The sequence below is a fragment of the Vidua macroura genome, chromosome 27 (assembly GCF_024509145.1).
Source record: "Vidua macroura isolate BioBank_ID:100142 chromosome 27, ASM2450914v1, whole genome shotgun sequence".
Classification (NCBI taxonomy): domain Eukaryota; kingdom Metazoa; phylum Chordata; class Aves; order Passeriformes; family Viduidae; genus Vidua; species Vidua macroura.
The window spans coordinates 4,834,373-4,860,244 of NC_071597.1; the positions used below are offsets into that span (position 1 = coordinate 4,834,373).

Below are 25,872 nucleotides of genomic sequence, written 5' to 3' on the forward strand. Positions count from 1 at the left end.
CGGCTCCCCGGTGTGAGGGAGCCCCCCCGCAACCGGCGCCCCGCCCCAGGACTACCCCCAGAGACCGACGGGAATTGTAGTCCCGGCCCCGGCGCAGCCCGGCCCGCGCAAGCCCACGCAGACTACCACTCCCGGCATGCCTCGCGGCCCGCCGACCAATCGCGGCGCGCTTTGTTGCGGGGGTGCGGCACGCGCGGAGGCCCCGTTCAAGATGGCGGACGACAGTGAGACAGCAGTGAGGCGGCCACCGGCGAGGCCTTCGCGGCCGGCGGCGGAGGAGAACGACCACGAGCATTGCAGCGACTGCGAAAACGAGGCGGAGCATGGCTCTAACCGGGGGTGAGCGGCGGCCGGGACCGCGTGCCACGGCGGCAGCCGGGCCCATTGAGGCGAGGAACGGCCGGGAAGTGAGAGGCGCCCCGCCCCTTGGGTGCGCTGATTGGTCGCTGGGCAGCATCCCGGGCAGCGATTGGTCGAGGCGCCGGTCAGTCTGGCGCGGGGGCGGCGCCGCTGGCGCCCATTCACTCCCGCTGCGGGAGCGTGCCCGAAGCTCAGCAGGGTCGGGCGCGGCCGCGGCGTGGATGGGTGACGGCCGCGGTGCCTGCGGGTTGGCCGGGATGGGGCCGCGAGTGCCTTTTTGGGGCAGAAAGAAGGCCATTTGGCAGCTCTTCCTGGCCTTGCGTTAGGGTGTGTCTCCCCACGTTCCTTCTGCCCTCCCGCGGACGCCTCAGCCCACTCGTGGCATCTGCATCCCCGCGGTGACACCCAGGGTGGTGGCGCGGTTGCATACGTGATCCTGCTTTCCGGAGCATGTGGCATCCCCGTGCCCTGGAATAATCCCGGGTTTCTGCACGCTCATCCCGTCGTTAGCCTAAACACAGCCCAGGGTTTTGCGAAGCTCTGCCTACGTTGTCTCGTGGTTGGAGGAGCGCAACCTCCAGGGGTGCGGAATGGTGGAATAACAACAACAAGGCAGGGAGCGAGCACAGGCAGCGAGGCAGGTCCTTATCTCAGCAGGGAAGAGCTGGAATGCTTAACGTAGCACCCTCATTACTCACCGCCTTAATTAATACGGTGCAGAGCTGCCTCACCGTGCCTGGGGTTTGCGGGAGAGGCTCCCTCCTCGTTCCTGCTGGGAATGGGAGCATCAACGTGTGGCTTTCCAGAGGATTCCGGCGGTTTTGCCCTTTGTTTTTCCTGCACCTGAGCCTCCCTGGGCTCCACCTGCTCTCCTGCTGCTGCTTCCCCAGCCCTGCAGAGCAGAGACCACGGGCTTGGAGAGCCCTTCTCCCTCCACCAGCAGCTTTCCATTGGCAATCCCGCCTGCCCAGGAACCAAAGCGAATAAAAGGTCACACAAGAAATATCACAGAGGCTCTTTTTATGACAGCACAGCTGCCCATTTATATTTCATTTGCCTCCCGGGTGTGGCACCGTGTCTCAGTTTAATCGGTTTAGCTGAGCTTGGGGAGATTTTTATTTTCTTTCCCTCTGACATGATTAGGTTTGTGGAAGCCAGAGCCGAGCAGAGGAGACGCGGTGCTCAATCACTGCTGCTCCCCAGCCCAGCAGTTCCTCCTGCCCTTTGCCAGGAAAAGGTGTGTTCTGGAGGCCTCCTGGGGTCCTGGCATCACTCTGGCCACCTCGAGGAGCTGGAATACCACAAACAGCCTGGGGAATATCCAGTAGGAAATAGTTTGGATAGCGTGGGAAATAACACCAAAAGCATGGCTGGTGGGCACAGCCATAAGGAGCGTGAGGCAGGGAGGCTCTGGAGCTCTCTGGGAAACCCTCAAAAACCACCAGGGAGAGACCACGTGGTGGGAAGGAGGATGGTTTTCTCACTGGATGCACAGCCATTAATTCTGTTGATTCCATACCATACATCCCATTACAGTGGGTGTGGGAGTGTTTCCGGTCACGCCAGTGACACTGCCCCCAAAAACAGGGCAAGGGAAGGGCTTTGAGCTGCCTGGGTTTGTAGAGCCACACTCAGAGCCCTGCCCGTGCCAGTTTGTGCTGGGAGTCACTGGATCTTGGCGCTGAGGTTTAAAACATAAAAGTATTCCTTAGTGAAAGCAATGCTTCCTTTCCTTTTAAGGACAGGGAAGAGGAATTGAGTTTCCTCAGCCTCAGTCCTGTGTCAGCACGGGGAAGTGACTGCACTGCTCTCTGCTGTGGCTATCCAAGCTGATTTTCCAAAGAAAATAATCCCACTTTTGTTATTTCTCATATTTCCTTTTGTGTGGAGGGAGCTTCTGCTGCGTCCCTGGTGGCTGTGGAGGATTTATTCCTTGGTCTGGAAAGGCAGGAACATTGCATGGGCTCAGCCTGGTGGGGTTTGTCACCTCACAGGCAGCGAGAGCAGAGGTGACAGCAAGGATGGGAGTGTCCCAGTCCCCTGAAACAGTCCTATGGTTGTCAGCACCACCTGGGAAAGCTGTTCCAGGCAGGAAGAGTTTGGGAGTGCCCTGTGGCACAGCTGGGTTGTTGCTGGATGGGGTGTGAGGGGGTTTGGCAATGCCTGCCATGAGAAGGGGTTCCTGGGACAGGCACTGAGCTCTGGCACGTGGGATGCAAGTGTAGGTGTAGGGAGCACACTGGTGGCACGCTGGGCTCTGGGAGCTGAGCTCTGCCATCTGGAGATCCTCCCTTCCTCCCTGCCAGAGCCTCTAATGAGATTACAGAGATTACAGCCTAAGCACCATGCCTGATTAGCCCCTGGGATGGCAGAAGGATTTTCCAGCACCTAAATACGGAGCAGGGATCTACTCCTTCTCATCTGACACTTTCAGCTCCCTCCAGGCTGAGGGAGCTGCCCACAGCTGGAGTTGTTCCCCTTGTGCTTCCTCCCTCAGGCTGGGGAGCACCCATGGATCCAGGGATAGATAAGTGGGTGCTGAGCACCAGTTTGTCACTGCATGATCTGGTGCTTTCCAGCCTCTAGAGGGGCTGAGCTGGTGGAGCAGAGCCAGTCTGAGCAGGTCTCACCCTGAACAAGCCTGGTTGCTGCCCTTAAGTGCTTCCAAAGATCTATTTTCAAGATCACTCAGGTTACAGGGGCTGTTTTCTGGGCAGTGGTTGGGGTTGGAGCCTTTGCCTTCAACTCAAGGAGGCACCTGGAACTGGGGAAGGAGGGATTGGAGTGCTGAATAATGGCCATGGTGGTGGGGATGCCTTTCTCAGGAGAAGGGAAAAGTGTTTTCCTTAGCCAGAAAAGAGACCATGGTGATCTCACAGGGAACTGGGAGATGTTTGCACAGTGCAGCCAAGGTGCCTTTGTGCAGCACCTCAGAGTCCAAAGGGATATGGGAGGGAAAAGGCCTTAAGTGCAGCTGGGAAGGCTGTGGACTGTTGGATGTGAGCTGGGCTGGTAGCTCACCCTTCCTGGGGATGAAACTGCTCCAGCCCTCTTGGCTTCATGGGTCAGGCCAGCTGCAGTAGCTGAGATTTTGGATGGTGGTGGCTTGTCCCAGGATGCTGGGGGGGGTGTATCTGGGGGGTGCAGCTACCCTGGGGAAAGAAGTTAGTTGGTTTCCTAAATAGATTTAAAATAGAAAATACCTGTAATTGTTGCTTCTCTGGGTGTACTGAGTGGGACCTTCCAGTTTTCCAGCATTTTCCTACATGCTGGTGATTCCTCTGCCAGGTTGGTTTTCATCTCCTGGCTGGAGCAGGGCCCTTCCCCAGGCCATGCCACCTGGAATGCAAAACCTCATCCCACCTTCTGCCACCCTGATTTCTTCCAGGTCACGACAGCTTTGCTCATAAATCAGGGAGGAATTTTCTCAGTGCTTTCACCTGCAAGCCCGGCGTGGTTGGGCTGAGCTCATTAGCACCAAGCTGGGAGTTGGCAGCTCTGATTTATGAAGCAAAGCAATGCTGACAGAGTATGAGGGGAGCATTTTGTCTGTCACAACTGACACCTGCAGCATCCCAATGTGCAGGTGAGCTGGGAACATGTGTCCCTCCCCTTTGGAAGGGTCAACTTCCAGTGTCAGCCCTTGGGGTGTGCTCAAGAATCCTCCTGGTGCTGTCAGTTTGTGCTGTTAAAATTGATAGGAAACGGTTTGGATGTGTTTATTGCAGCTTCAAGGTGGCTTTGCTCTTCCCAGGACTTCACTGTGGCCAGGATTTGCCTGTGCTTCTCCCCAGAGAGTTAAAACAGCCATCACACATTTGTCACTGAAATCAATAGTGGTGTCAGCAGCGCTGTGCTGGCATTGCTGCTGCTGTCATGTCCAAGCAGCATCTCCCAGGTGGAGGCAGAGCCCTTTCCTGGCAGTGGGAGGGAAGGTGAGACTCCCCCCAGGGATGGTGCAGCACCACCACGGGATGCTGGTCCTTGGAGCTGCTGGTCCTTGCAGTTGCTGCTCCTCAGAGCTGTGGCTTTGCTCCTCCTCCTCTCCCTTCATGTTCTTCTGGGGAAGAGAGGGGCTTCTCTTCACCCCCTTGTGTGGAGCACCTTGCCCTGAACCACTGCTTATTCCCATGCCAGGAATGCTTCCCATCTCCTGGTGTTGCACACAGGCTCTGCTGATAGGTGGGGATCCTTTTCCCCAGCATGTGCTGCCTGCAGAGTCTCTGCTGCTGTTCAGGTTTTGTCCAGAGGAAAAGCTTCCCCAGCCCAGCAGCTCCATGTGCTGCAAAGCATCCTTCTCTGCTCCCCAGGGCAATGCAGCCCATCACATTGGCTTTCTATTCTACATCCACAGGCATCTCCCAGCTTCATCCCTCCAAAAACATTTCTCCATCCACTTTTCCCTAGTTTCATTACCTCCTTGCTGCTCAGCCCAGGAATTTCATAGAGTGGTTGAGTTGGAAGGGACCTTGAAGATCATCCAGTTCCACCCCCCTGCCTTGGGCAGGGACACCTTCCACCTTACAAGCTCAATTTTCCTCCCAGCTCCTTGTTCTGGCCTTGCTGAAATAAGTAGTTGGATGCTGCTCCAACATATTTTCCAACACATTTCTTCTTTTTTTCCTGCTCCACCCTCTTCACCACTGTCTTGTGTTTGGTAGAGACATTAAACAGTTCCAGAATTGAGCAGTGCTTTTGTGGGGGGATTCCAGGCTGGTGCCCCTGGGCAGGTCAGATCTTTAGGGTTGTCCCTGCTGTGAGAGTTGTTTTGGGGTGCAAGGAAGGGGACACCTGTGCTGTAGAGTACAAATGCACTGGGACAGGACAGAGCTGAGCCATGTGCTGGCAGCGCTCTCCTGGCCCTGTGTCCCTCCCTTTTCCCTCTCATCCCTCTGCTCAGACCTGCTCCAACCTCTCAGGACTGGATTTCCCCCTGAACCCTGCCTGTGTCAGAGGCTGTAGCCAGCTCCCAGCTCCCCCATAACGTTGGACTGTCCTGAGTCAGGTCATCCATGCAGGATCATGAGATCATCATCATGAGTTGCCATCTGCCATGCTGGGAGCAGGCTCCTCTCCTGTGTTTTGGCATCAGGATGCTGCTGGAACAAAGGCCAGGCTCAGTGAGGGGTTTCACACCAGCAGCTCTTTGGGGATGATCATGATCTGGGTGTCCAGGGCTGCCCTGCAGCTGTGGAAGGAGGAGCTATGCCCTGGTGAAGGCGCTTCCCACCCTGCACTCACAGAGATTTGCTCCTCACTCTCAATTTTCCAGGTCCAGCATAACAATAGAGTAACTTTAGTAAGCAGCCTCATCTCCCTAGAGCATCACCTCTGCAGGTGAGGTGACACTTGGCACAGTGTCCTTGGCCAGTGACCTCTCTGTGGTGCCTGAACCTGCTGTGGGGCCCTTATCCCTGGGGCTGGACCCTTTTTCTGCTTCCACATCAGTCCTTGGCTTGGAGGAGGAAAACGCCGAAGCTGAGCATCCCAGCACTCCACAGGGATTTGGGCACGGGTGGCAGAGCAGGGATGTGGCCACCTGCAGCACAGGGCACAGTCCCCACTGCCCAGCACACCTGTGGGGTGGGAGGTGTTAGTGCTGGTCCCTTTTTGGGAGCTCCCAGGGAGTTCTGTGCCGTGGGGCGGGCGCTTGGCTGCACCCTCTGTGCACGGAGTATTCCCCTTCCTGGAGACTTGGCCTCAGCAGGAGCCTGCATTTTCCTTAGAGTGCCTCAGAAACCAAACAAATGTTCTCCCAAAAGAAAACCCCAAGGCTTCAATGATGTTTCTTTTGTTCCCCAGGGGCCTGAGTCCAGCAAATGACAGCGGAGCCAAAAAGAAGAAAAAGAAACCCAAACGGAAGAAAGAGAAAGGAGGAGGAGACCAGCCTGACCAGGCTCAGGACCAGCCAGTGAAGGTGACCAACCCCTTCCCAGAATCCTGGCCCCCCCACAACAGCCGGCCCCATCCCAAAGCCCTCCACTGTTACTTAGGCCAAAGAAAGAGTTCCCAGCCCAGAGTTCCCAGTGGTTTTAGGCACTTGGTTGCTCAAAAAACTTCAGCTTTAGAGTGATTTCCCAGCCTGGCTCCGTGTGCGGGAGTTCCTGTTGGTGCAGAAGGTGTTTGCAGAGCACTCCAGGGATAATGCAGTCCTTGGCTGGATATCCCAGCCAGTTCCAGGGTCAGACTAGCACCTCCAGGTTCCTCTTCCCAGACACCAGCTGCCTGTCACAGGCAGGAGCTGCCACCTGCCAGCTCTGAGTCCTGCCTGCAGCAGCACGGGGGTGACATCTGGTGGTGTTGATTTTTTGCTTGATGATCACAAGAACAACAGCTGGGGAGAGCAGGGTCTATCTTATCCCTCTGGGCTTTGCCTGATCCTGTCCAGCAGCCAGTGATTCAGGAAGCAGCATTGGACACACAGGGTTTGACCCTCCTGGCTCTCTTGTCCCCTCTGGTCCTGTGGCAGAGGACACACTTCAGCAGAGGCTGTTTTCTGTCTGATGCCCAGTTCCTGTCCAAATATTTTGAATATTTTGTCCATCTGATGCTGCAGAGCTTTAAACTGGGGCTTTGTGTTTTTCAAACTAAATTCCTCAGGGATCAGAGAGGAGCTGGGGTAGGGAATTCAGTGCAGAGCCATCTACCCTGAGGAAGAGGAGGATGAAAGTGTCTTTCATCTTGACTCAACCTCTCTGCCTTGTCCCAGTCCTTGGTGTCCAGGGACTCCTCTGGAAGCTGCAATTTGTGGATACAGATCCAGCTTAGAGGGAGGAGGCTGAATAGTGAGAGAAAAGCCACTGAAAGAATCTCGAGTGCTGGGTGTGGGTTGATCCATCTGTCTCTGCAGGATGTCAAGTGGGGAGGTTTGCTCCTGGGGCTCACAGCACACACTTAACTGAAGCTTAAAGCATTTTCAGACAATTCTTCCATCCCCTTTGTCCTAGGAGTGCCTAAAAACCAGATCTAGGTGAGGTGGCTGGTGAAGGGGTTCATGCATCCTGTCAAGGATTGAGGGTGGGAAGGGAGGATCCTGCCTGCTCTCCCTTTCCTGGCAGCACCCCATGACAGGATCAGCTCCAGATTCCCCTGGTGAGGAGCCCACATACACACCTGGTGGCTCAGCTTACTCATTTTGTCTTTCCACCCTCCTTCTGTGCCCTCAGGTGAACTCTTTACCTGCTGAGAGGATCCAGGAGATTCAAAAAGCCATTGAGCTCTTCTCTGTAGGTCAAGGCCCTGCCAAAACCATGGAGGAAGCCAGCAAGAGGAGCTACCAGTTCTGGGACACACAGCCAGTGCCCAAGCTAGGTACGTGTAGCCCTTTGATGACCTGTGGGCCCTGGGGGAGGCCTTGTGGTCCCCAGGCTGCTCCAGGAAGCCCTCAGAGAAGCCTGGAGATGCTGATCTGTGGCCCCCAAGTGAGTCCCTGCCTGGCCTGGGCTTCAAAGGCACTAAAACCACTTCTCCACCATTCAGCAACGTGGGCTAGGTGGATGGGGAGGGTCTGAAGAGCTGTGCATTCAAGGGGTACAGAGGGACAAGGAGCCCCTTCAAGGGGTTCAGAGGGGTACACTTCAAGGAGTACAGAGGGACAAGGAACCCCTTGAGACATCTGACCCGATGCCTCCTGCATTTGTGCATCCCTTAATCCCCATCCATAGCCCTGGAGTTGGGTCTCCCCAGCCCTCTGTACCCAAGTTTTGTGTGTGGTGTTGCCACATCCTGAGCTGGACTCAGAGCTGTCCAGGTGCCACATCCTTGTTCTGCTGGGCTCACATTCCTCTCTGGCACAGGCAGGAGAGGGTGAGCACAAACATCAAAGCAGCTCCACCCCAAGCTGCCATGAGCATCTAAAGATGAGGAGCCCTATCTCTTGGTCCCTTCTTCCCCCTGTGAACATCCCAGTGGTGCTTCCCAGCTCTGGGCCTTGCTCCAGCCCTTCCTCTTGCTCCTGACAGCCTGTGGCAGCGATCTGCCACTGACAGCATGGCAGGAGTTCTCAGAGCAGATGTGCCAGGAGAGCTGTCTGTCTGGAAGGCACTCGTTCCCAGGCTGATTGGGGTGCCTGGGATAAATTTGTTTTAGTCTCTCCTCATCTCAGAGCTCAGGAGAACTAGAGAGTGAGTCCAATCCCACAGTTCTCTAGATTTATCCAAAACTTGTCATGGCTTCAGATTTGCTGCTCTTCAGTATTTCCCTTCATGGCTTTGTGTCCTTTTTGCTGCAGATGCAGTGTTTGATTCCCATTCCATGTTGTCCACACCACTATGAGGCCTTTTTGGGTCTCAAAAACTTTTCTGGGAGCACCAATCTCAGCTTTAAGTTGGGAAAATCACAGCAAGATGGCACGTGGTCATGTGAGACAGCAGAGTCTTGCATTTACCCTTTTTTCCAAGGATACTGGGCATGGGAAACATCATTTCTGCTTGGGAAAACCCTGGGGAAAGGGTGGAAGGTGTCTCCTGGGGAGTGGGAGGCACAAAGCAGCTCGTTCCTCCCTGCTGGCTGTGCCTGGCTGTGCCTGGCTGCTGGGCACTCACCGTGTCCCAGCGCTCCTCGTGGTCCTGGTGTGCTCTGGCACATGGCATTGTGGGCATGGGGCTATTTAGGGCTGGATAACAGAAGTGCTGTGGGATTTTTGGGGCCAGATCTCAAAACAATTCAACACCTGCTCAAAACAGAGAGGGCAGCCAGGGGTGAGCGTTTCTGGAAGCTGCCTGGGGTGGGTGTGATGGGAGAAGTTCTTGCTCCAGGCTTTCATCACCTCCCCATTGCTAGGAAACCTTTTCAATGCCTTTTTAAGGGAATTCTTAATGAGCACAAGTCGCTTTTCTTGGCAGCACTGAAGTGATGCTGCTGGACTGACATCCCCGAGACAGCCAGAGCTCGAGCCGACACCTCCTGGCTGAATCACGGCCTTTAGGAGTCAGTGGTTTTACAACAGAAGTTGTGTTGTTCACTGCAGCTCTTCTTCAGGCACAGTGGGCAGGAAACCCTGACTCTTGCCAAGTGGCAGGAGATCACTGTCCCATGGAGGGGCTCACGGGAAAATGCTGGCCCAGGCTGGGATTGTGGGGATGGGGAAGGATCAGGCATCACGTGTGGAGCTGGAGGATGCAGCTGTGGCTGAGTTTGGTCACCCAATGGGCTCCACCCTTGCCCTGGAAGTTTTGATTCCCTGCCCATTGTCACATCCCAAACTGAGTGGGTGAAGTGACAATCCCTGTCTGCCACTGCAGGAGTGGGAGACCAGATTAGATGTTGTGGAGGCTTGGCCTCACACAGCAGAGAACTTCTTCATGCTCCCTGCTCTGTCTTACAGGAGAAGTGGTGAACACCCACGGGCCGGTGGAGCCAGACAAGGACAATATCCGCCAGGAGCCCTACACCCTGCCCCAGGGCTTCACCTGGGATGCCCTGGACCTGGGGGATAGAGGTGTGGTGAGTACAGGCAGCTCAGCACACTCGTGTTGGAGTGTCTTGGTTGGCAGTTCAACGCTTGGGCTGTTGGAGGTGGTTTTGGGGATGGAAACGTGTCCTTCACCACAGCAGGTGACACTGTGGCTCTGTCACACCTTGGGCTTGGATGGGCCTGACTCCCCCCACTGCAGTTCCTTTTACCCATTCCACATTGGGCAGCTTGGCCTGTTTTTTTCAAGAGGATGTAAGGATGCCTGAAGCCTGGAGTTCCCCTGTGGGAACCCCCTTTAGAGCATGACCCACCTCCCTGGGAGATGGCACAGGGCTTCCCTGTGTCCTGCTGCTCTGTGTGGCACTGGTCAGGACCCCGGAGCAGGGGAATGTGCCAGGAGCAGGGGGGTGGCTGCACATGGTGCCCCAGTGCTGTGGCCACACATTAAGTGCTCAGGGTCCTGACTGGGGGCAGTGGAAGGCTGAGTAACCTCCTTAACCTACATGCTCTGTGCTGCTGCAGCTGAAGGAGCTCTACACACTGCTCAATGAGAACTACGTGGAGGACGATGACAACATGTTCCGGTTCGATTACTCGCCCGAGTTCCTGCTGTGGTGAGTGGCACCAGGAGTGCAGAGCAGGAGGTGTGGGATGCTGACAAGCCTGATCCCGGTGACAGGGCTGCAGCTGCCTTTGCTTATCCCATCTCCCTTCTTCCTGAATTGTCCCTCCCCCATCTGTCACTGTGTACAGTGTCCCAGGGACACGGTGAGAGGGGCTGTCACCCAGCCCTGCCTGCCTCTGGCTCCTTTGAGATATGGGAGCTTAAAAGTGGACTTTTCTCCTCTTTGGAGAGCTGAGGGACTCCTCAGTGCCCTGAAGCTGTGGGATGAAGGCAGCTGCCAGCAATTACCCTTGGAGTCCTGTTGCAGCAGAGCTGCTGTTTCCTCAGGGTGTTCCTGAATCGAGGAACAGAAATTTCCTCCTGTGTCCCTAGTGAGGACTGGCTGTGGGGTGCAGGAATTGCCCTGGATCCCAACAGTCCTTGTCACATCACTGTCACTCTCTCATCCTCTTGCCAGCCAGCAGGACTCAAGGTGTCCCAGGGCAGGGTGGGAGGCAGGAGCAGGTACACCAGGGACCTTGGGTGGGAGGTGACTGCTGAGGTGTGTCCCCTCCCCAGGGCACTGCGTCCTCCAGGCTGGCTGCCCCAGTGGCACTGTGGGGTCCGAGTGGTCTCCAGCAAGAAGCTGGTGGGATTTATCAGCGCGATTCCAGCCACCATCCACATCTATGACACGTGAGTGCTGCTGCATTTCTCATCCTGCCCCTCGCTGACACCTGGGGCTTTGGGAGTGCTCAGGGAGTCTGGCTCCATTGTCTTCCCCAGCACACAGCCAGACCTGCAGCCTTCAGCTTTGGAGCTGTTTTGCTGCTTGGAGGGGAGGGTGGGGGATATTTAAGGGTTGGCAGGGAGGTTCTGGGCAGGGATATCTTGTAGTTAACCACTGTGAAGGCTGTTTTCCTCAACGAGGTGGATTAACTTACAGAAGTTATGGGCTTACAGAAATCATCCAGGGCTAGATGGAGATGTAGAATCATAGAATATCCTGAGCTGGAAGGGATCTCTCTCCAAGGACCATCCAGTCCAGATCCTAGCCCTGCACAGGGCAGCCCTGTACCTGAGAGCATTGTCCAAACTGTTCTGGAGCTCTGGCAGCATTAGGGCTGTGACCATTCCCTGGGCAGGAGATTCCCTGGGCAGTGCTCAGCCACCCTCTGGGTCAAGAACCTTTCCCTAATATGCAACCTGACCTTCCCCTGACATTCAGACCATTCAGACCCTGAGATTCAGACCATTTTGCTTGGGAATCCCTGGGTAACAGCTTAAGGGAGGGTTCTCCAAAACCAACCCCTGCCCCTTCCCTGAGGCGTTGACTCCTCATTCCCTTGAAGGGGCTTGGAGGTAGATTGCCCAGGGCGTTGGTCTGATCCTCCCAGGTCAGGACAGTCAAGCCTCATGCTCTGCATTGTTTCTTCCCCAAGAGAGAAGAAGATGGTGGAGATAAACTTCCTGTGTGTCCACAAAAAGCTGCGCTCCAAACGGGTGGCTCCGGTTCTGATCCGTGAGATCACGCGGAGGGTGCATCTAGAGGGAATCTTCCAGGCTGTTTACACTGCGGGAGTGGTGCTGCCAAAGCCTGTGGGGACTTGCAGGTGAGTGTCTGTGGCTCTCCCAAGATTTCTGTCCGCAGACCTTCCCTTCCCGTGGTCCCCTCTGTGGCCAGTAGCGTGGCCGGTGTGGGATTCCCCAGGACAGGGGAGAGTGATCCCAGTCCAGGTTTCTCCTCCCACGCTGTCCTTCCAGGATTAAGTGCAGTGGCTTTGCTAAAGCTGCTCATGTAACACAGGAGAGGAGGCTTTGGCAGCACAAGCACTTCAGAACCGTGTCTCTCTGTGTGGGCAGCTGCTGGCCTGATGTTCTCACTTGCCCCTGCAGCTGCCCCGCTGCCCAGAACGAGTCTCCCACTGCCGGTGTGTTTCCGCAGGTATTGGCACCGCTCCCTGAATCCTCGGAAACTCATCGAGGTCAAATTTTCCCACCTGAGCAGGAACATGACTATGCAACGTACCACGAAGCTTTACCGGCTGCCCGAGGTGGGTGCCAGCCGGGAGCAGAGCTCAGGGGTTGCTCCTCGCTGGGCAAGGGGAGAGACACAAACGAGGTCGAGGTCAAGTCCTCTGCCTGGAGACCCAGGGTTTGATCCGTGTAGTAAATGGCTCTGTCAAGCAGTTGTGCTTTATTTAATCTTTATGTATTTTTGCCTGGTTACCTGCATTTTAAGGGCAAATTCTTGCAGTTAGAGGACCCTGTGAGCTTTTGTTTGCTGGTGAGTCATAGCCTGTCGTCCTGGTAAAACGAGCAGGCAGATGTGACAGGCTTCATCTGTCCAAACACAGCCTCGGTGTGACCTTGGATCGAGTTAGTCCCTCATTCTTCAGTCACACTGATCAGTTCTGGCACTGAAGTTGTCCTGCTGGGGAAGTTCCCCAGCTGGAGATGGAAGAGAAAGAAGCAAATTGCTTTAAAATTGCCACCACCTTCCCCGACCTAGTTGGCTCCTTTCTGGCAGCCAGAGCTGCCCCTTTGGGGTGGAAAGTGCTGCTTTCATGCTGGGCAGCTCCCAGCTCCTGCCTCCCACAGCCACACAGACAGCAGTTGCTGGGCTGGAGCTACTGGTTTTTGCACAGAAAGTCAGCCCCAGAGCAGATCTGGGCTTGCTGAGCCATTCCAACCCTAAATTAGTAATTGAGGCCAACTGGGAATAACATCTTGTGGAGCCTGGGACATGTCTCCCAGCCCGTGCCTGCTGTGAGTGGGAACAGGAACCTGGAGGGAAGCAGAGTTTGTGTTGTTAGTGGGTAGGAGCACTTCCAGTGGGACCTGACCTGGCACTTGGGGGTTTGGGACATGCTGTGCTCTCTGTGATCTTTGCCATCGGTGTCACAGCCGATTACATCCATCCTTTGCTGGGCACGCAGGGCTGGGGGGATGAAAATGGGCTGATGTAAGCAGAGAGCGTCTCTGTGCTGCTCGTTGGAGAGCCCTTGGGTGATGAAAACCACTGTGCAAGCAACGAAACAACTTGTCCCACTTTCTGCAGACTCCCAAGACTCCCGGCTTGCGGCCCATGGAGCACAAGGACATCCCTGCTGTGCACAAGCTCTTGACTGAGTACCTGAAGCAGTTCCACCTGACACCCGTGATGAGCAGAGAGGAGGTGGAGCACTGGTTCGTACCTCAGGAGAACATCATCGACACCTTCGTGGTAGAGGTGAGGGGCAGGAGCAGGATGGGAGGGGTGTTCTCCTGGGCTTTTGCCTCTACTGGAGCTGTGGGAGTGATCAGGGAGGAGCTCCGTGCCCCTCCAGGATGGAAATGTGCCTCCATCCTGGGCCCCGAGTCTCCCTGCAGCCATCACTCCAACTGGGAGAGCCCCTCTAAGGCTCTGGCCAGGCTTTGTCCCAGTCTGACATGTCCTGATGTCACTTCTGCCTTCCAGAGTGCCCCGGGAGAGGTGACAGACTTCCTGAGCTTTTACACCCTGCCCTCCACCATCATGAACCACCCGACTCACAAGAGCCTGAAAGCTGCTTATTCCTTCTACAACGTTCACACCAAGACGCCTCTCATCGACCTCATGAGTGACGCACTCATCCTCGCCAAGTCGGTGAGTGCTGGACAAAGCCCTTTTCTGACCCAGACAAGGGGCAACTGAGAGGTGTTTTAAAGGCTTTTATTCCATTTTCTGTCTCATGTGAAGGGTGAGACAATACAGATGTTATAATTCACTCCCATCACAATCAGAAGCCAACTATTTCCTAATTACAACACACTATAAGTGTTCCTTGGCCTATCAGCTTTTGCCACCCCATGCTGTAAATGCCTTAAAGCCAATAATCTGAAATTACCCCTCGTGGGTCCCACTATGTGAGCCTTCTGTCAGGCTTTGAGAATTGTCTACAAATCCATTTCCCACAGGTGAGGGATGCAGGGATGGGCTGGCACTGTGGGACACTGGGCAGCTCACAGGAACTCACCAGGAAACTCACTGGGCAGCTCACTGCAGGCTGGCAACCCTTGGGTTTGTGGGAAGGACTTGTTCCCAGGAACTATAGAAATCCAAATCTGAAAGGATCTGCCACCCAGGAGAGGGATGTTGGGGTACCTTGAACCTTCCAGCTTGTGGTGGTTACTTGTGTCCTACAGCAAACAGTCCTGTAGTAGTTGGATTGAGGATGAGGACACCAAGGCTGAGCTCTTGCCTTTTTCTGGGATTCAAAGCCTTGCAGGAAAGGGGACAAGGCTGCTCACAGGTGGGAGGAACTCCCCAGCACAAAAGCAGGAACTGATGGCTTCATGTCTCCCTGTGCAGAAAGGATTTGACGTCTTCAATGCACTGGATCTCATGGAAAACAAAACCTTCCTGGAGAAGCTGAAGTTTGGGATCGGGGATGGGAACCTGCAGTATTACCTGTACAATTGGAAGTGTCCCAGCATGGCACCAGAGAAGGTCAGTGCTGTGAGGAAGGGCCTTGTCCCCACAGCCCTGGGGACAGGGGTTTGCTGGCACCCACACGCCAGCATTCCAGCCCAGCTGGTGTCCTTGCAGTGTCACACACGGTGATGGGTGAATCCCTCTGCCATCTCCCGTGCCTGCAGAGCGTGTCCCTGGGGAAAACCCCTCCACACTCGTCTTCCAAAGCTAATTTTATTCCTGGACTAGTGCAGGTTCAGTCCTTCTCCTCACACCAGCTTCTTCCCTCTAAGGAAGGAGGCCAAGCACAGAGGAGACAGCAGAGGGCTGCAGGGTGACAGATGTGACACCGTGGGTTGTGACAGTCACCTGTGATCCTGCATGGGACCCGGCTGTCACTGCATACCCTGGGTGTCAGTGTGTCCTGGTGGAGTAGGAGGAGCAGCCACCCCTCTGGAGAGAGCAGACAGGCTGGAGCAGGACCTGTGATAAAGGAGCTCTGCCACCACACACAGGGGGCTGAGCCATGGCATCCCAGGATGTCATTTGTCCCCAGGGCCAGCAGCCTGTCCCCCACTGGCCTGCTCCCAGAGCTGTCCTGCAGCCCCATCTGCCTGCCCTGGGCCATTCTGAGGCAGAGGATGGTGCTTGAGAACCAGAATCTGCCCAGCTACATCACAGCTAATTAATGCCTTAACAGCTAATTAATGCCTTGATGGCAGTCACAGGGCTTTGGTTCCCTGGTGTGAAGCCAGGTGTATCTCTGGCACAAGCCCTGTGCCCTAAAACAGCCTCACTTGCCTGCTGAGCCTCCTAGGAAGCCCCAGGAGGTTCCCAGGAGGTGACAGCAATTCCTTCTTTTGCTAGGAGAGCTGGGGGAGGGGAGAGCCTGATGCTGGGAATGTTTCCTGTGGAGGGGCTGCCTCTGCGTCCACTGGGTCAGAGTGCATGACAGGCCACCAGCACATCCTGGAGGGTCCCCAGCAGTGCCAGCTGCCTGCAGAGAGACATGCCCAGGGGCCAGGCTCTTGGGAAGCAGCTTCTCCCAGTCACAGAATCATGAAATGGTTTGGGTTGGAAGGGAACTTAAGAGTACCTTGTTCCACCCCTGTCACAGCCAGGGACACCTTCCACTATCCCAGGTTGCTCCAGGCGCTGTCCAGCCTGGCCTTGGACACTTCCAGGGATCCAGGGGCAGCCACAGCTTGTCTGGGCACCCTGTGCCAGGGCCCCATCCTCACAAGGAGGAATTTCTTCCCAATATCCCTTCTATCCCTGCCCTCTGGCAGCAGGAAGCCGCTCCCCCTTGTCCTGTCACTCCAGGCTCTTGTCCAAAGTCCCTCTTGGTGGCTCTTTTGGCACTGGAAGGGGCTCTGAGGCCTCCCTGCAGCCTTCTCCAGGCTAAACAACCCCGACTTGTAGCAGAGGTGTTCCATCCCTCTCTACTCATCATGAGGTGAGAAACATCCTTGACTCATGAATCAAGGCTGTCTCATAACTTGGTGGGGCTTGTCACACCCCAAACATTGGTCACCTCCCCAGATCAGAGCTGGGCAGGGCTCGTGTGTCCATTCAGCTACAAACCCAGGGCTTGCTGCTCCCAAGTACCTCAAAACCATGGGGAAACCGACACAGACAGCGCCGAGCCCTCCCAGCTGCGTCCACGCGTGGCTGGCAGCGGAGCAGAGGACACCTCCTGACCCCAGTTTCCATTGCTCCCAGGTTGGATTGGTGCTGCAGTAAGGGAGCCCTTGCCAGGAGAGCGTGGAGGAGCCGGGTCTGTGGAGGTGCTGCCCTCATCCTTTCTGCCAAAGCTGGACCCACGCCGGGAGAGGGGCACCGGAGCCGCCGCCCCCGCTGCTGTCAGCCGCCTCCTTGTTTGGTTTAACTGCATCCTCCTAAAGACATGATCAAGGGAATGTAACTGCTGAAACTAGATCATGATTGGCATATAATGGATTTAACGGGTGAATAATAAAAGTATATATTATATATATTTTAAATCTTTCCTGTTCCCAACTGCCATGAGTTACATTCGGCTGCTGAAGGTCACCACTGGGCTGCTGGACTGGGACTTTTCTCCGTAGGGACAACTGATGTTGATGCTGTGGCAACATGGTGGCTGCTGGCCAAACCCTCCTGCCTGCCCCGAGGGTGCTTCAGGCTCTTCCCCTGCTCGGCTCTTTGCCCCCGGTTTGCTCCTGACTCATTAAACAGGGTCCCTCCCCGCGGGCTCGGAGCACGTCAAGATTCCTTTCCAAGGGCTATTTGTGCAAGTGATGCCTTGTCCCACCTCCTGCCCAGCCACGGAGACTCCAACTCTTCCTGCTGGACTCTGAACCGAGGGGCAGCAGTGCCCGAAGATCTGGGGGGGTTCAGGCCAGAGCGTGTCCGGCACACCCCGCTCTGCTCGGGGCTCCTTCCCCTCAGCCTCCCCGTGGGGCTGCGGGCACCAGGGGATGCTCCACTGCCACTGCCACACCTCCAGCCTCTCTGCTCAGCTGCTTTTCTCTGGAAGCATGGAATATATGGATACTCCATCGGCATCACCCCGGGGCTTCAGCCTCCCCGGTGCCTCCACCACCAGCCCCCAGTGTCGCCTTGTGCTGTGGGATCCACCGAGAGAAAGGAAATGTCTTCACGGCAAACCTTCATCCCATCGAGGAGTGCCCGACAGCCTCCTGCCATGTCATGAACCCAGAGCTCCGAGATGCTCCTGCCCGCCCAGCCAAAGGTTTCCAAAGCTGCACACCAAGGCCAAGACCCCGTCTATGCACTCTCACGCTCCCTGTCCTCGCGTGTCCTTGTCACACCCCGTGGCACCACAGACCCTGAGAGCCTGTGCCCGCCTCAGCCTGGACCTGTGGGGCCTCAGAGGGGACCAGGAGCCCATCACATCCCCCCTGGCAGTGCCATCACATCCCCCCTGCTCAGGGTCCTGTGTCACCTATGCAAGTACCTCTGTGTCCCCTCCTGTGTCCCTGTTGTCCTGAGCTAGGGGAGGCTGGGTGTGGGTGGGGGACACCCCATGGGACCCTCCCTCTGTCCCTATGGCAGGTTTGAGGGCTGCTCCAATGAATCCCCCCAGCTTCCATGGGTGCCTGGCAGCTCCCCAGGGCACTGCTGATTTGGGAGTGGGCTCAGCCCTGATCCACTCACGACAGGCCCCGGAGGGTGACAGGGACACTGGGACAGGCTCTGTTAAAATAAAACCTTTATTTGACTGGCTTGATCCTGGGGTGTAAATCTGTGGCTGTCACTGGTGCCAGAGCAGAGTTTGGCAATGTGTCCCCACCTGAGCACAGTGGAGTGTGTGGTGGCAGGGTCCCCTCAGGGACTCCAGCGTGATGATGGCACCATCCTTGCATCCCAAGGGAGGGGCTGGGATCAAGCGTGGCCGAGACTGATGAGATTTGGTGGTTGCTGTCACCCGTGTCACCCCTGTGGGGCTGTGCTGGGCTGTCGTCGGTCCAATCAGCCCATCCTGGTTGTCACAGCATCTCTGTCCCCTCAAGGAGAGGAGGAGTGGGGCACCAGCAGACTGGGTGGCACTGGGTAACAGGGAGGGGAGCCCCCGCCCCTTTGGGTGCTCCCAGCCCCGCTGTCACCACAGACAGACGAGCGGTGTCCTCGGGCTGTCCCCACGCAGGGTGCCCACCCATGGAGGAGCCTGTTGTCCCCCACATGAAGATGTGGCGTCCCTCCATGGGCACCTCGGGGACCCCAGGTTGTCCCTCCTGTGGCCCTCAGAGGCTCTTGGATCGAACATGCACGAAGAGCGTGGCGGGGGACAGGGACGCCCCGTCCTTGGAGAGCAGGTGGATGTGGCGGTACCCTGGGGACACGCGGGGGCTCAGCGAGTGGCAGGGGCTGTCCCCGTCCCCGGAGGGCAGCGGGGTGGCACCTGCACCCACCTTGGCGCATGCTGGGCAGGGGCAGCGTGAACTGCCCCACGAAGTCGTTGCAGGAGGTGCTGTCGTAGTCCTCCACCACAAAGCGCACCAGGGCCAGCTCGGGCACCCGCACCTGGAACCGCAGCGTCTCCTCCCAGCGCGGGTTGAAACCTGCGGCACCGGCGCGGGGGGGGGGGGGGTGAGTGGGTGTGGCCACCGGGGCTACCGGGGCCACCCAGTGCCCCACAGGGACCAGCAGGACCCCCGGGCACTGCCCCTGCCCCGGCTGAGCTGCCATCCTGCACTGGGAGATGTGAGGACTGGGGGTGATGCTGGGGCCACAGTGGGGTGTACTGGGGAAAAGGGAGTCATACTGGTACTGGACTGGGCTATACTGGGAGAATGGGGGTTGTACAGTGACTGTGGTGGAGTATACTGAAGGGATGGGATCATACCGGGACTCTGATGGGATATACTGGGGGAATGGAGGTTATACTGGAGCTGAGCTGGACCATACTGGGAGAATGGAGGTAACACTGGGGCCGTGGTGGGGTACACTGGGAGAATGGGGGTCATACTGGGAAGAATGGGCATCACACTGGGCTTGGGCTGGGTGTACTGGAGACCGTAAGGGAGCAGCACTGGGAGAACTGGAACATGATGGACCCTGCCACGGGTGGGAATCTGGCTGTGCTGGGGAGGGGACATTGTGGTGTGTGGAGGGCACTGGGATGTCCTAGGCACTGGGATGTCCTGGGCACTGGTTCAACTGGCAGTGAGTGGGCTGTGGGTACCCAAGGCACTGTCCCTCACAGGGATTAGGGTGCCCCTGGCATCAAGGTGTCCCTGGATCAGGGTGCCCTGGGTTGTTCCCAGGTGTCCTGAGGGACACTGGGTGTCCTGGAGCATCCCTGGAGATAGGGTTCCCGGGGGTGTCTGCAGGGATTAGGGTGCTCCAAGGGACCCTGGGGACCCAGCTGTCCTTGGATTCGGGCAGTAATAGGGCTGTGAGAGGTAATAGGTAATTGGATGTCCCTGGGGGTTGGGTGCCCTGGAGTGTCCCCATGGTGCCCAGGGGTGTCCCTGGGCGTGCCCAGGTGCCAGCACTCACCGTTGTTGAGCTTGTGGTGGGTTTGTTGCTTGGCGCAGTCAGCCGGGATCCCATGGATCTCCACGCGCACGAAGGGATCCACGATGGAGCTGCCCTTGTCCCTGTTCAGCTTGGGCAGCTGCTGTGCTGTGATCACCTGTGGCACAGGGGACCAGGGCACAGGGACCATGAGGGGCCCGGGAGATGTGGGTGTGGGGAAAGGACTGGTGTCCCCAGGAGAAGGGACGTGGGTGGCACTTGACTGGGGCTGGGGACACGGTGAAAGGAGGGAGGTGGCTGATGCCACCCAGTGGCTGACACCAGCTGGATTTGGGGACAGGCTTGGTGTCACCCAGGAGAAGCGTCATGCGTGGCAGAGTCAGGAGTGCGGATGGGATGAGGAGGAGGGAGGTGGCTGGTACCATCCAGGAGAAGGAACATAGGTGGCACATGGCTGGGGACAAGGTGGTGTCCCCAGAAGGGAGCAGATGGCACCGAGCCAGGAGTGGGGATGGGGTGAAGAGGAGGGAGGTGGTTGGTACCACACATGAGAAGGAACATGAGGGACATGTGCCTGGGTCCTCAGGAGAAGGGATGTGGGTGGCACTTGGCTGGGACTGGGGATGGAGTGGGGAGGAGGGAGGTGGCTGATACCAGCTGGATTTGGGGACAGGATTGGCATCACCTGGGAAAAGACGCAGGTGGCACCTGGCCAGGCATTGGAATGTCATGGGTGTGACCCAGCAGGGACATGGGTGGCACCCAGCCAGGCCTGGGGACAGGCTCGTGGGGTGTCCTCACCCTGATGTGCAGTGCCAGGCGGCGGGACCCCTCCCCGGGGGGGCTGCGCAGGCAGAGGGGCTTCAGGACGTAACCACAGCGCCCGTTGGGCAGGAAGCGCCCGGCGTTCAGGTCCATCTCGTAGCCCGGCGTCTGGAAGTTGAGCGCCACTGTGGGGACAGCGGGACGGGGTGTCAGGGGGGGTGACGGCTCCAGGGGCAGGTGCCAGGTTGGGGGGCCTGGGGGTCTCACCCAGCTGGCAGCCAGCATTCCACATCTCCTGGGGGTTGTAGTTGGCAGAGTTCATCTTGAGCCCCAGCGGGTACACGCGGCTGAGCTGGCGGGCGTTGTACCGGACCAGCGCTGGGCCTGCGGGGGGACACGGCTCAGCGGGGCCGCTGCACCCTCGAGTGCTGCTGGGGGCCCCCAGCAGAGGGTGACGTGTGACCTTGAACCCAGACCCTGGGTTCAGACCCCAAACCTGGATCTTGACCTTGGACCCCTGACCCCAACTTCTGACCCTTGATCTGATCTTGACCCCACACTTTGACTTTAGACCCCTGACCCCAAACCTTGACTATGGAACCCAGACCCTGACCCCAGATCTTGATCCTGATCCCTGGACTTCAGACTCCAAACCCAGACCCCCAACCCTGACCTAGATCCTAATCCTTGACTCCAGACACTGACTCTGGCCCCACACACTGAGCCTGGACCCCAGACCCTGAACACTGACTCAGATCTTCATCTCAGGCCCTGACCTCAGATTCTGACCCTGACCCCCAGCCCTTGACCCCAGACCTCAGTGCCTGGACCCTGACCCAGACCTTACTCCCAGCCCCAGGCCCTGGACCCAGATGCCACATCCTAAATCCTGATCCCAGACCTTGATCCTGGTCAGACCCAACCCTGGCCTCTGGCCCCAGGCAGGCCCTGCCAGCAGACCCCAGTCCCACCCATCTGGGGCAGCCTGGGTGAGGCCAGTGTGACCCTGAGCACTCATGGAGCCACCCTGGAGACAGAGCCCATCACTCTCAGCCCTTCCTGCATCCCAGTGACTCAGGAGTATGGACCCACCCTGTCCCCATCTGGTGGCCCTCACCTGCCTCCTTGATGAGCTTCCGTGCCTTCCTCTCGCTGAAGGAGGACATCTGGCAGGGCTGGGGGTGGCGCAGGGCCTGGGCCAGCCCGGGGAAGGGGACAGCCTGGCAGTACACCACCAGTGCCGACAGCTCTGGGGACACCTGCGACGCGTCCTTGGCCTGCAGGAGCCACCGTGGCATCAGGGACAGCCTGGCCCTGGTGCCCACCTGCCAGTCTGAGTGTCTGCAGACCTCCCCTCCCCCACTTGTGCTGAGTGCTGAGACCCCCAAGACCATGGAGACCCTGATGCAGTGGAGATCCCAAGGGGTGCAGATCCTGAGGCAGTGGAATGACGGACCAGGGGCTGATGGGGAACCCAAGCAGGTTGAGAACCTGAAGTCATGGAGAACCCAAGGGGATGGACAGCCCGAGATGTTACAGACCCCAAGATGAGGGAGACTCCAAAGTGCTGGAGAACCTGAGGTGATGGGCACCCCGAGATAATGGGATACTTGAGGCGACAGAGACCCCAAAGTGATGCCGACCCCAACAGGTCACTCTGGATGTGATGAAAGCCCAACACGATGGAGAACTCGAGGTGACAGAGAAATCAAAGTGTTGGAAACCCCAGACACAGGCCACCCAGCCCAACAGGAAGAGGGAGGCACAGCTGAGGGGTCCCCAAGCTCTGTCCCCTCTTCCAGGCAGTGACAGCTGCTCTCTGCTCCCACAGCACCCGCCCTGTCAGCCCCCCCAGCTCCAGCCCATCACCCACCTGCAGAGGTTTGATCTCCTGCAGCGACTGCAGCGACTGAAAGAGGAGGGAGCAGGGCTGCAGAGGCCATGGCAGAGCTGGCAGTGCTCAGCTGGGACTGTGCCAGGATGCCATGGTCCCCTGGCACCACCAGGATGCTCTGATCCATCAGGACCACCAGGATGCCATGGTCCCCCAGAATCACATCCCTGGGGAAGTGTCTTACCCGCCGGGGGCTTCTCTCCTGCACCTTCTCCTCCTCTTCTTCCTCCTCCTCCTCTTCCTCCTCCTCGGGGTCCAGAAGGGAAGTGACACCCTGTGGCTCCTGCCACAGCTCTGGCAGCTTCTTGCCCTTCACCAGGATCTTTTCCTTCAGCTGCTACAGAAGGCAGGTTCGAGCTCAGGGTTTGGAGGGGACATGGGGACAGTGCAGTGGGCACACAGGTGGCCTTACCTCCGGTGAGGGGAGATCGTGGGGGTCCTGCCCCTGCAGGGGCTGTGTCAGCAGCCTGTCCCCCAGGATGGCCTTCATGTGCCGGGCCATGGTGGCCTGCTGCTCCAGCCCACAGTGGTTCTCCAGGGACAGGATGACGGGGTAGGGGGATTTCTGGGCATGGGGACGGGCAGCCCTCAGCACCTGGCACCCTGCACCGGGCACCCCCCAGGGCTGCCACCCGCTCTCACCTCGAAGGCGGAGTCGCGGATGCTCTCGATGACGTCGCGGAAGAGGATTTTGGAGGTGAGTGTGTGGCCGTGGTAGACGACAGGCTCCCCGTCTGAGCCCTCCCAGCAGTCCAGCTCCACACAGCGGCACCCTGCCCTCAGCGCCCTGCCACCACAGCAGCACCGGCTCAGTCCCTGTCACCCTGGAGCCACGGGACCTTCTGGGGCTCCACGGGACCGGGGACACGCACCTGACATAGGCCTCGGTGCTGCTGGTGCCGCCGATCTGGTTGCGGGTCAGGTAGGTGTTGTGGGAGGAGGAGATGAAGTAGTGGCTCAGGGGCTGGCTCATGTCCTGGTGCACCTTGGTGTGCTCCTGGTTGAGGATGTCACCGGCGGCCGAGAGCAGGTACATCATGAAGCCGTCCAGCATCATCAGGTCCTGCTGCTTGGCTGCGGGACACGGTGGCAGGTGTCACAGAGGGTGGCATGGTGCTAGCAGGGTGGCACCCTGAGAACTTTCCCTGCTTGAAGGTCCCAGCAGTGCCATGCTCACCCCTGACCTGGCACTGTGGCACCAAGGGACATGTAGGTTCCCTCCAGTGTCCCATCTCCATCCTGATGTCACTCATCCTGCTGGTGCCACATTCACTCTGGACGTGGCATGGTGACACCCATGAAGTGTGGAGGTTCCCTGTCCCCACCCTGATGCCCTCTGTCCTCCCAGTGCCATGTCACCCCAGACCTGGCACTGTGGCACTCAGGGGAGGTCCCCTTTGTGTCCCATCTCCCATCTGATGTCCTCCATCCTCCTAGTGCCACATCTGCCTTAAGGGTACTATTGTGACATGGAGGTCCTTCATCCCCACCATGACGTCTCCCCTGTCCTCCTAGTGCTGTGCTCACCCTGGACCTGCCATGGTGGGACCTGAGGAAGACAGAAGTCCCTCAGCAGTGTCACATTCATACCAGAGCTGGCATCACACCACCCATGAGACGTGCAAGTCCACCTGCTGCCCATCCCCACCTTCACATCCCCTGTGACGCGTCACATCCACCAGGTGCCAGCCAGGCCATGAGTTGGACGGCAGACACTGGCAATGGGCGCCAGGACAGTAATAGAAGCCTTGGAGGACCCCAAACTGGTTTGGTGGGGGTGATGCCACCAATCAGAGCCCCATCCCTCCATCCATGAGCTCCTGTGCCTACCACACCCCACACCTCACCGTACCCTTCTCGTTGAGCTCGTAGGTGCGGATGATGGAGCGGGCCTGGCGCAGGCTGGAGTCCTCGCCCTGATCCCTCAGGAAGTCCTGCAGCTCCTCGGCCGACAGGACCCGGTCCTCACCCGAGTAACGCCCAAAAAGCTCCTCCAGCTCCGGCCGCCGCAGCAGCCGCCGGCAGAACTCCTCCAGCTCCCGGCCCTCCAGCCGCTCATTGCCCGAGTGGTCACACTCCTGGTGGGACAGCCCAGCCTCAGGGACTGTCCCCTCCCTGTGTGGACGGGGTACAGCCACCCCCTGCCTTGTTCTGCCTGTCCCCTGGAGCTGGCAGTGTGCGTGGGATGAGTTTGGGGGGCTCAGCTACTGTCCCCTCTGTTCCCCCAGCCAGAGCCCTCTGACCCCCCGCTCTGGGGTGGAACAGAGCAGAGCCCTGTGCCTCAGTTTCCCTAGGTGGAAAGGGGTGCCCAGAGGAACAGCTCTCCACGGGGGAGAAATGTCCCACCTTGGGGACACAGAACAGTGGCTGGGACAGCTCAGCCCACCTCAGCCCTCTCCACCATGTGCTCCTGGTGGGCCCCAACCATGGGTGGCTTTGGTGGGAGGAGTTTGCCAGTTCTCTGTGCTGGGGAAGGCAGAGAAGGAGCCAGCAATTCCCTCCCGGAGCCAGCAGCGGGCACAGCGGGCCGTGCAGCACAGGATGGGTACCTTGAAGAGCTTGGAGGCGTAGACATCGTCCATGTCGATGTTGAGCATCCTCAGCATGCTCTTCACCTCCCGGAAGGACATCTTGTTGTCCTTGTTCCTGTCTGCTCGCTGCAGGACCCCATGGATCCAACTGCAGCGGGGTAAGGAAACCTCCCGGCGTCACCCGCAGCCGTCCCCACCCTGTCCCCAAGCCCCCAGAGCCCCCTCAAAGGATACTGGTCGAGCTTCTCCATCTGGCTCATGGCCTGCAGCCGCCCCATCAGCTTGGTGAGCCCCTGCACCCAGTGCCGGGCGTCCTCCTCGCCGCGGGCGGCCAGGTCGAGGTTCTTGCGGCGGCCCTTGAAGGCGAGGGTGAAGCAGTGGCGCTCGGGGAAGGCGGCCCCGTGCTTGCGCAGCCCCTCCGACTGGCGACCCTCGCGCACCCCCTCGATGTGCGCCACCGAGACTGCGGGGACACGCGCGGGGTGGGGAGGGACATGGACGTGCTCCCTCGGCGGGTCACCCACCCGCGAGCATCCTGCAAGACACCCTGGCTGCTGATGGACACCCCGCGCGTCCCCGCGGCGCCCCAGGGACGGGGCTCGGCTCCGGTCGGTGCCGCAGCCGGGCTTAGCCCGCTAATCCCAGGCGAGACAGCAGCCGCGGCCGCTGTCCCCGCGGGGATGGCGACGGGGACGCTGGCAGGGGATGGAGCCGCCGTGCAGCGGTGCCAGCTCCAGGCACCCATCCCACATGAGGGTGGGAAGAGCCGGGTGACGCCGGGGAGGGGGACAGAGTCTGGCCGGGATGGAGACGGGACCTTGTGCTGACCCCGGGGGGATGGGGAAGGGTGGGGGCTCTTGCAGCTCCGCACGGGGTGTACTGGGA

At 58.3% G+C, this 25,872-nt stretch overlaps 2 protein-coding genes across 2 annotated transcripts in view; one reads left to right on the forward strand and one right to left on the reverse strand.

Moving 5' to 3' along the window:
* NMT1 (N-myristoyltransferase 1) lies at positions 1–18,046 on the forward strand. Its single transcript, XM_054000171.1, has 12 exons — positions 1–339; positions 6,163–6,277; positions 7,527–7,671; positions 9,686–9,804; positions 10,298–10,389; positions 10,959–11,075; positions 11,822–11,992; positions 12,325–12,433; positions 13,441–13,611; positions 13,840–14,007; positions 14,713–14,850; positions 16,537–18,046. Exons 1-12 carry the CDS (start codon positions 137–139, stop codon positions 16,555–16,557), a joined length of 1,569 nt encoding a protein of 522 aa, XP_053856146.1. The 5' UTR covers positions 1–136; the 3' UTR covers positions 16,558–18,046.
* PLCD3 (phospholipase C delta 3) overlaps positions 18,014–25,872 on the reverse strand; it is an 11,453-nt gene continuing 3,594 nt past the window's right edge. Inside the window, 14 exon segments of the mRNA XM_054000170.1 lie at positions 18,014–18,649; positions 18,729–18,878; positions 19,819–19,954; positions 20,599–20,747; positions 20,830–20,946; positions 21,680–21,839; positions 22,436–22,471; positions 22,641–22,793; positions 22,869–23,021; positions 23,099–23,243; positions 23,329–23,530; positions 24,309–24,534; positions 25,006–25,135; positions 25,222–25,450. Coding sequence (XP_053856145.1) covers positions 18,561–18,649; positions 18,729–18,878; positions 19,819–19,954; positions 20,599–20,747; positions 20,830–20,946; positions 21,680–21,839; positions 22,436–22,471; positions 22,641–22,793; positions 22,869–23,021; positions 23,099–23,243; positions 23,329–23,530; positions 24,309–24,534; positions 25,006–25,135; positions 25,222–25,450 — 2,075 coding nt within the window. The 3' untranslated portion in view covers positions 18,014–18,560.

Excerpts from the sequence above, each read along its gene's own strand:
- NMT1 (XM_054000171.1), top strand. The coding sequence starts at position 137 with ATGCCTCGCGGCCCGCCGACCAATCGCGGCGCGCTTTGTTGCGGGGGT. Across the intron at positions 7,672-9,685 it reads ACAGCCAGTGCCCAAGCTAG|GAGAAGTGGTGAACACCCAC; the intron begins GTACGTGTAGCC and ends TCTGTCTTACAG. Across the intron at positions 11,076-11,821 it reads ACCATCCACATCTATGACAC|AGAGAAGAAGATGGTGGAGA; the intron begins GTGAGTGCTGCT and ends TTCTTCCCCAAG.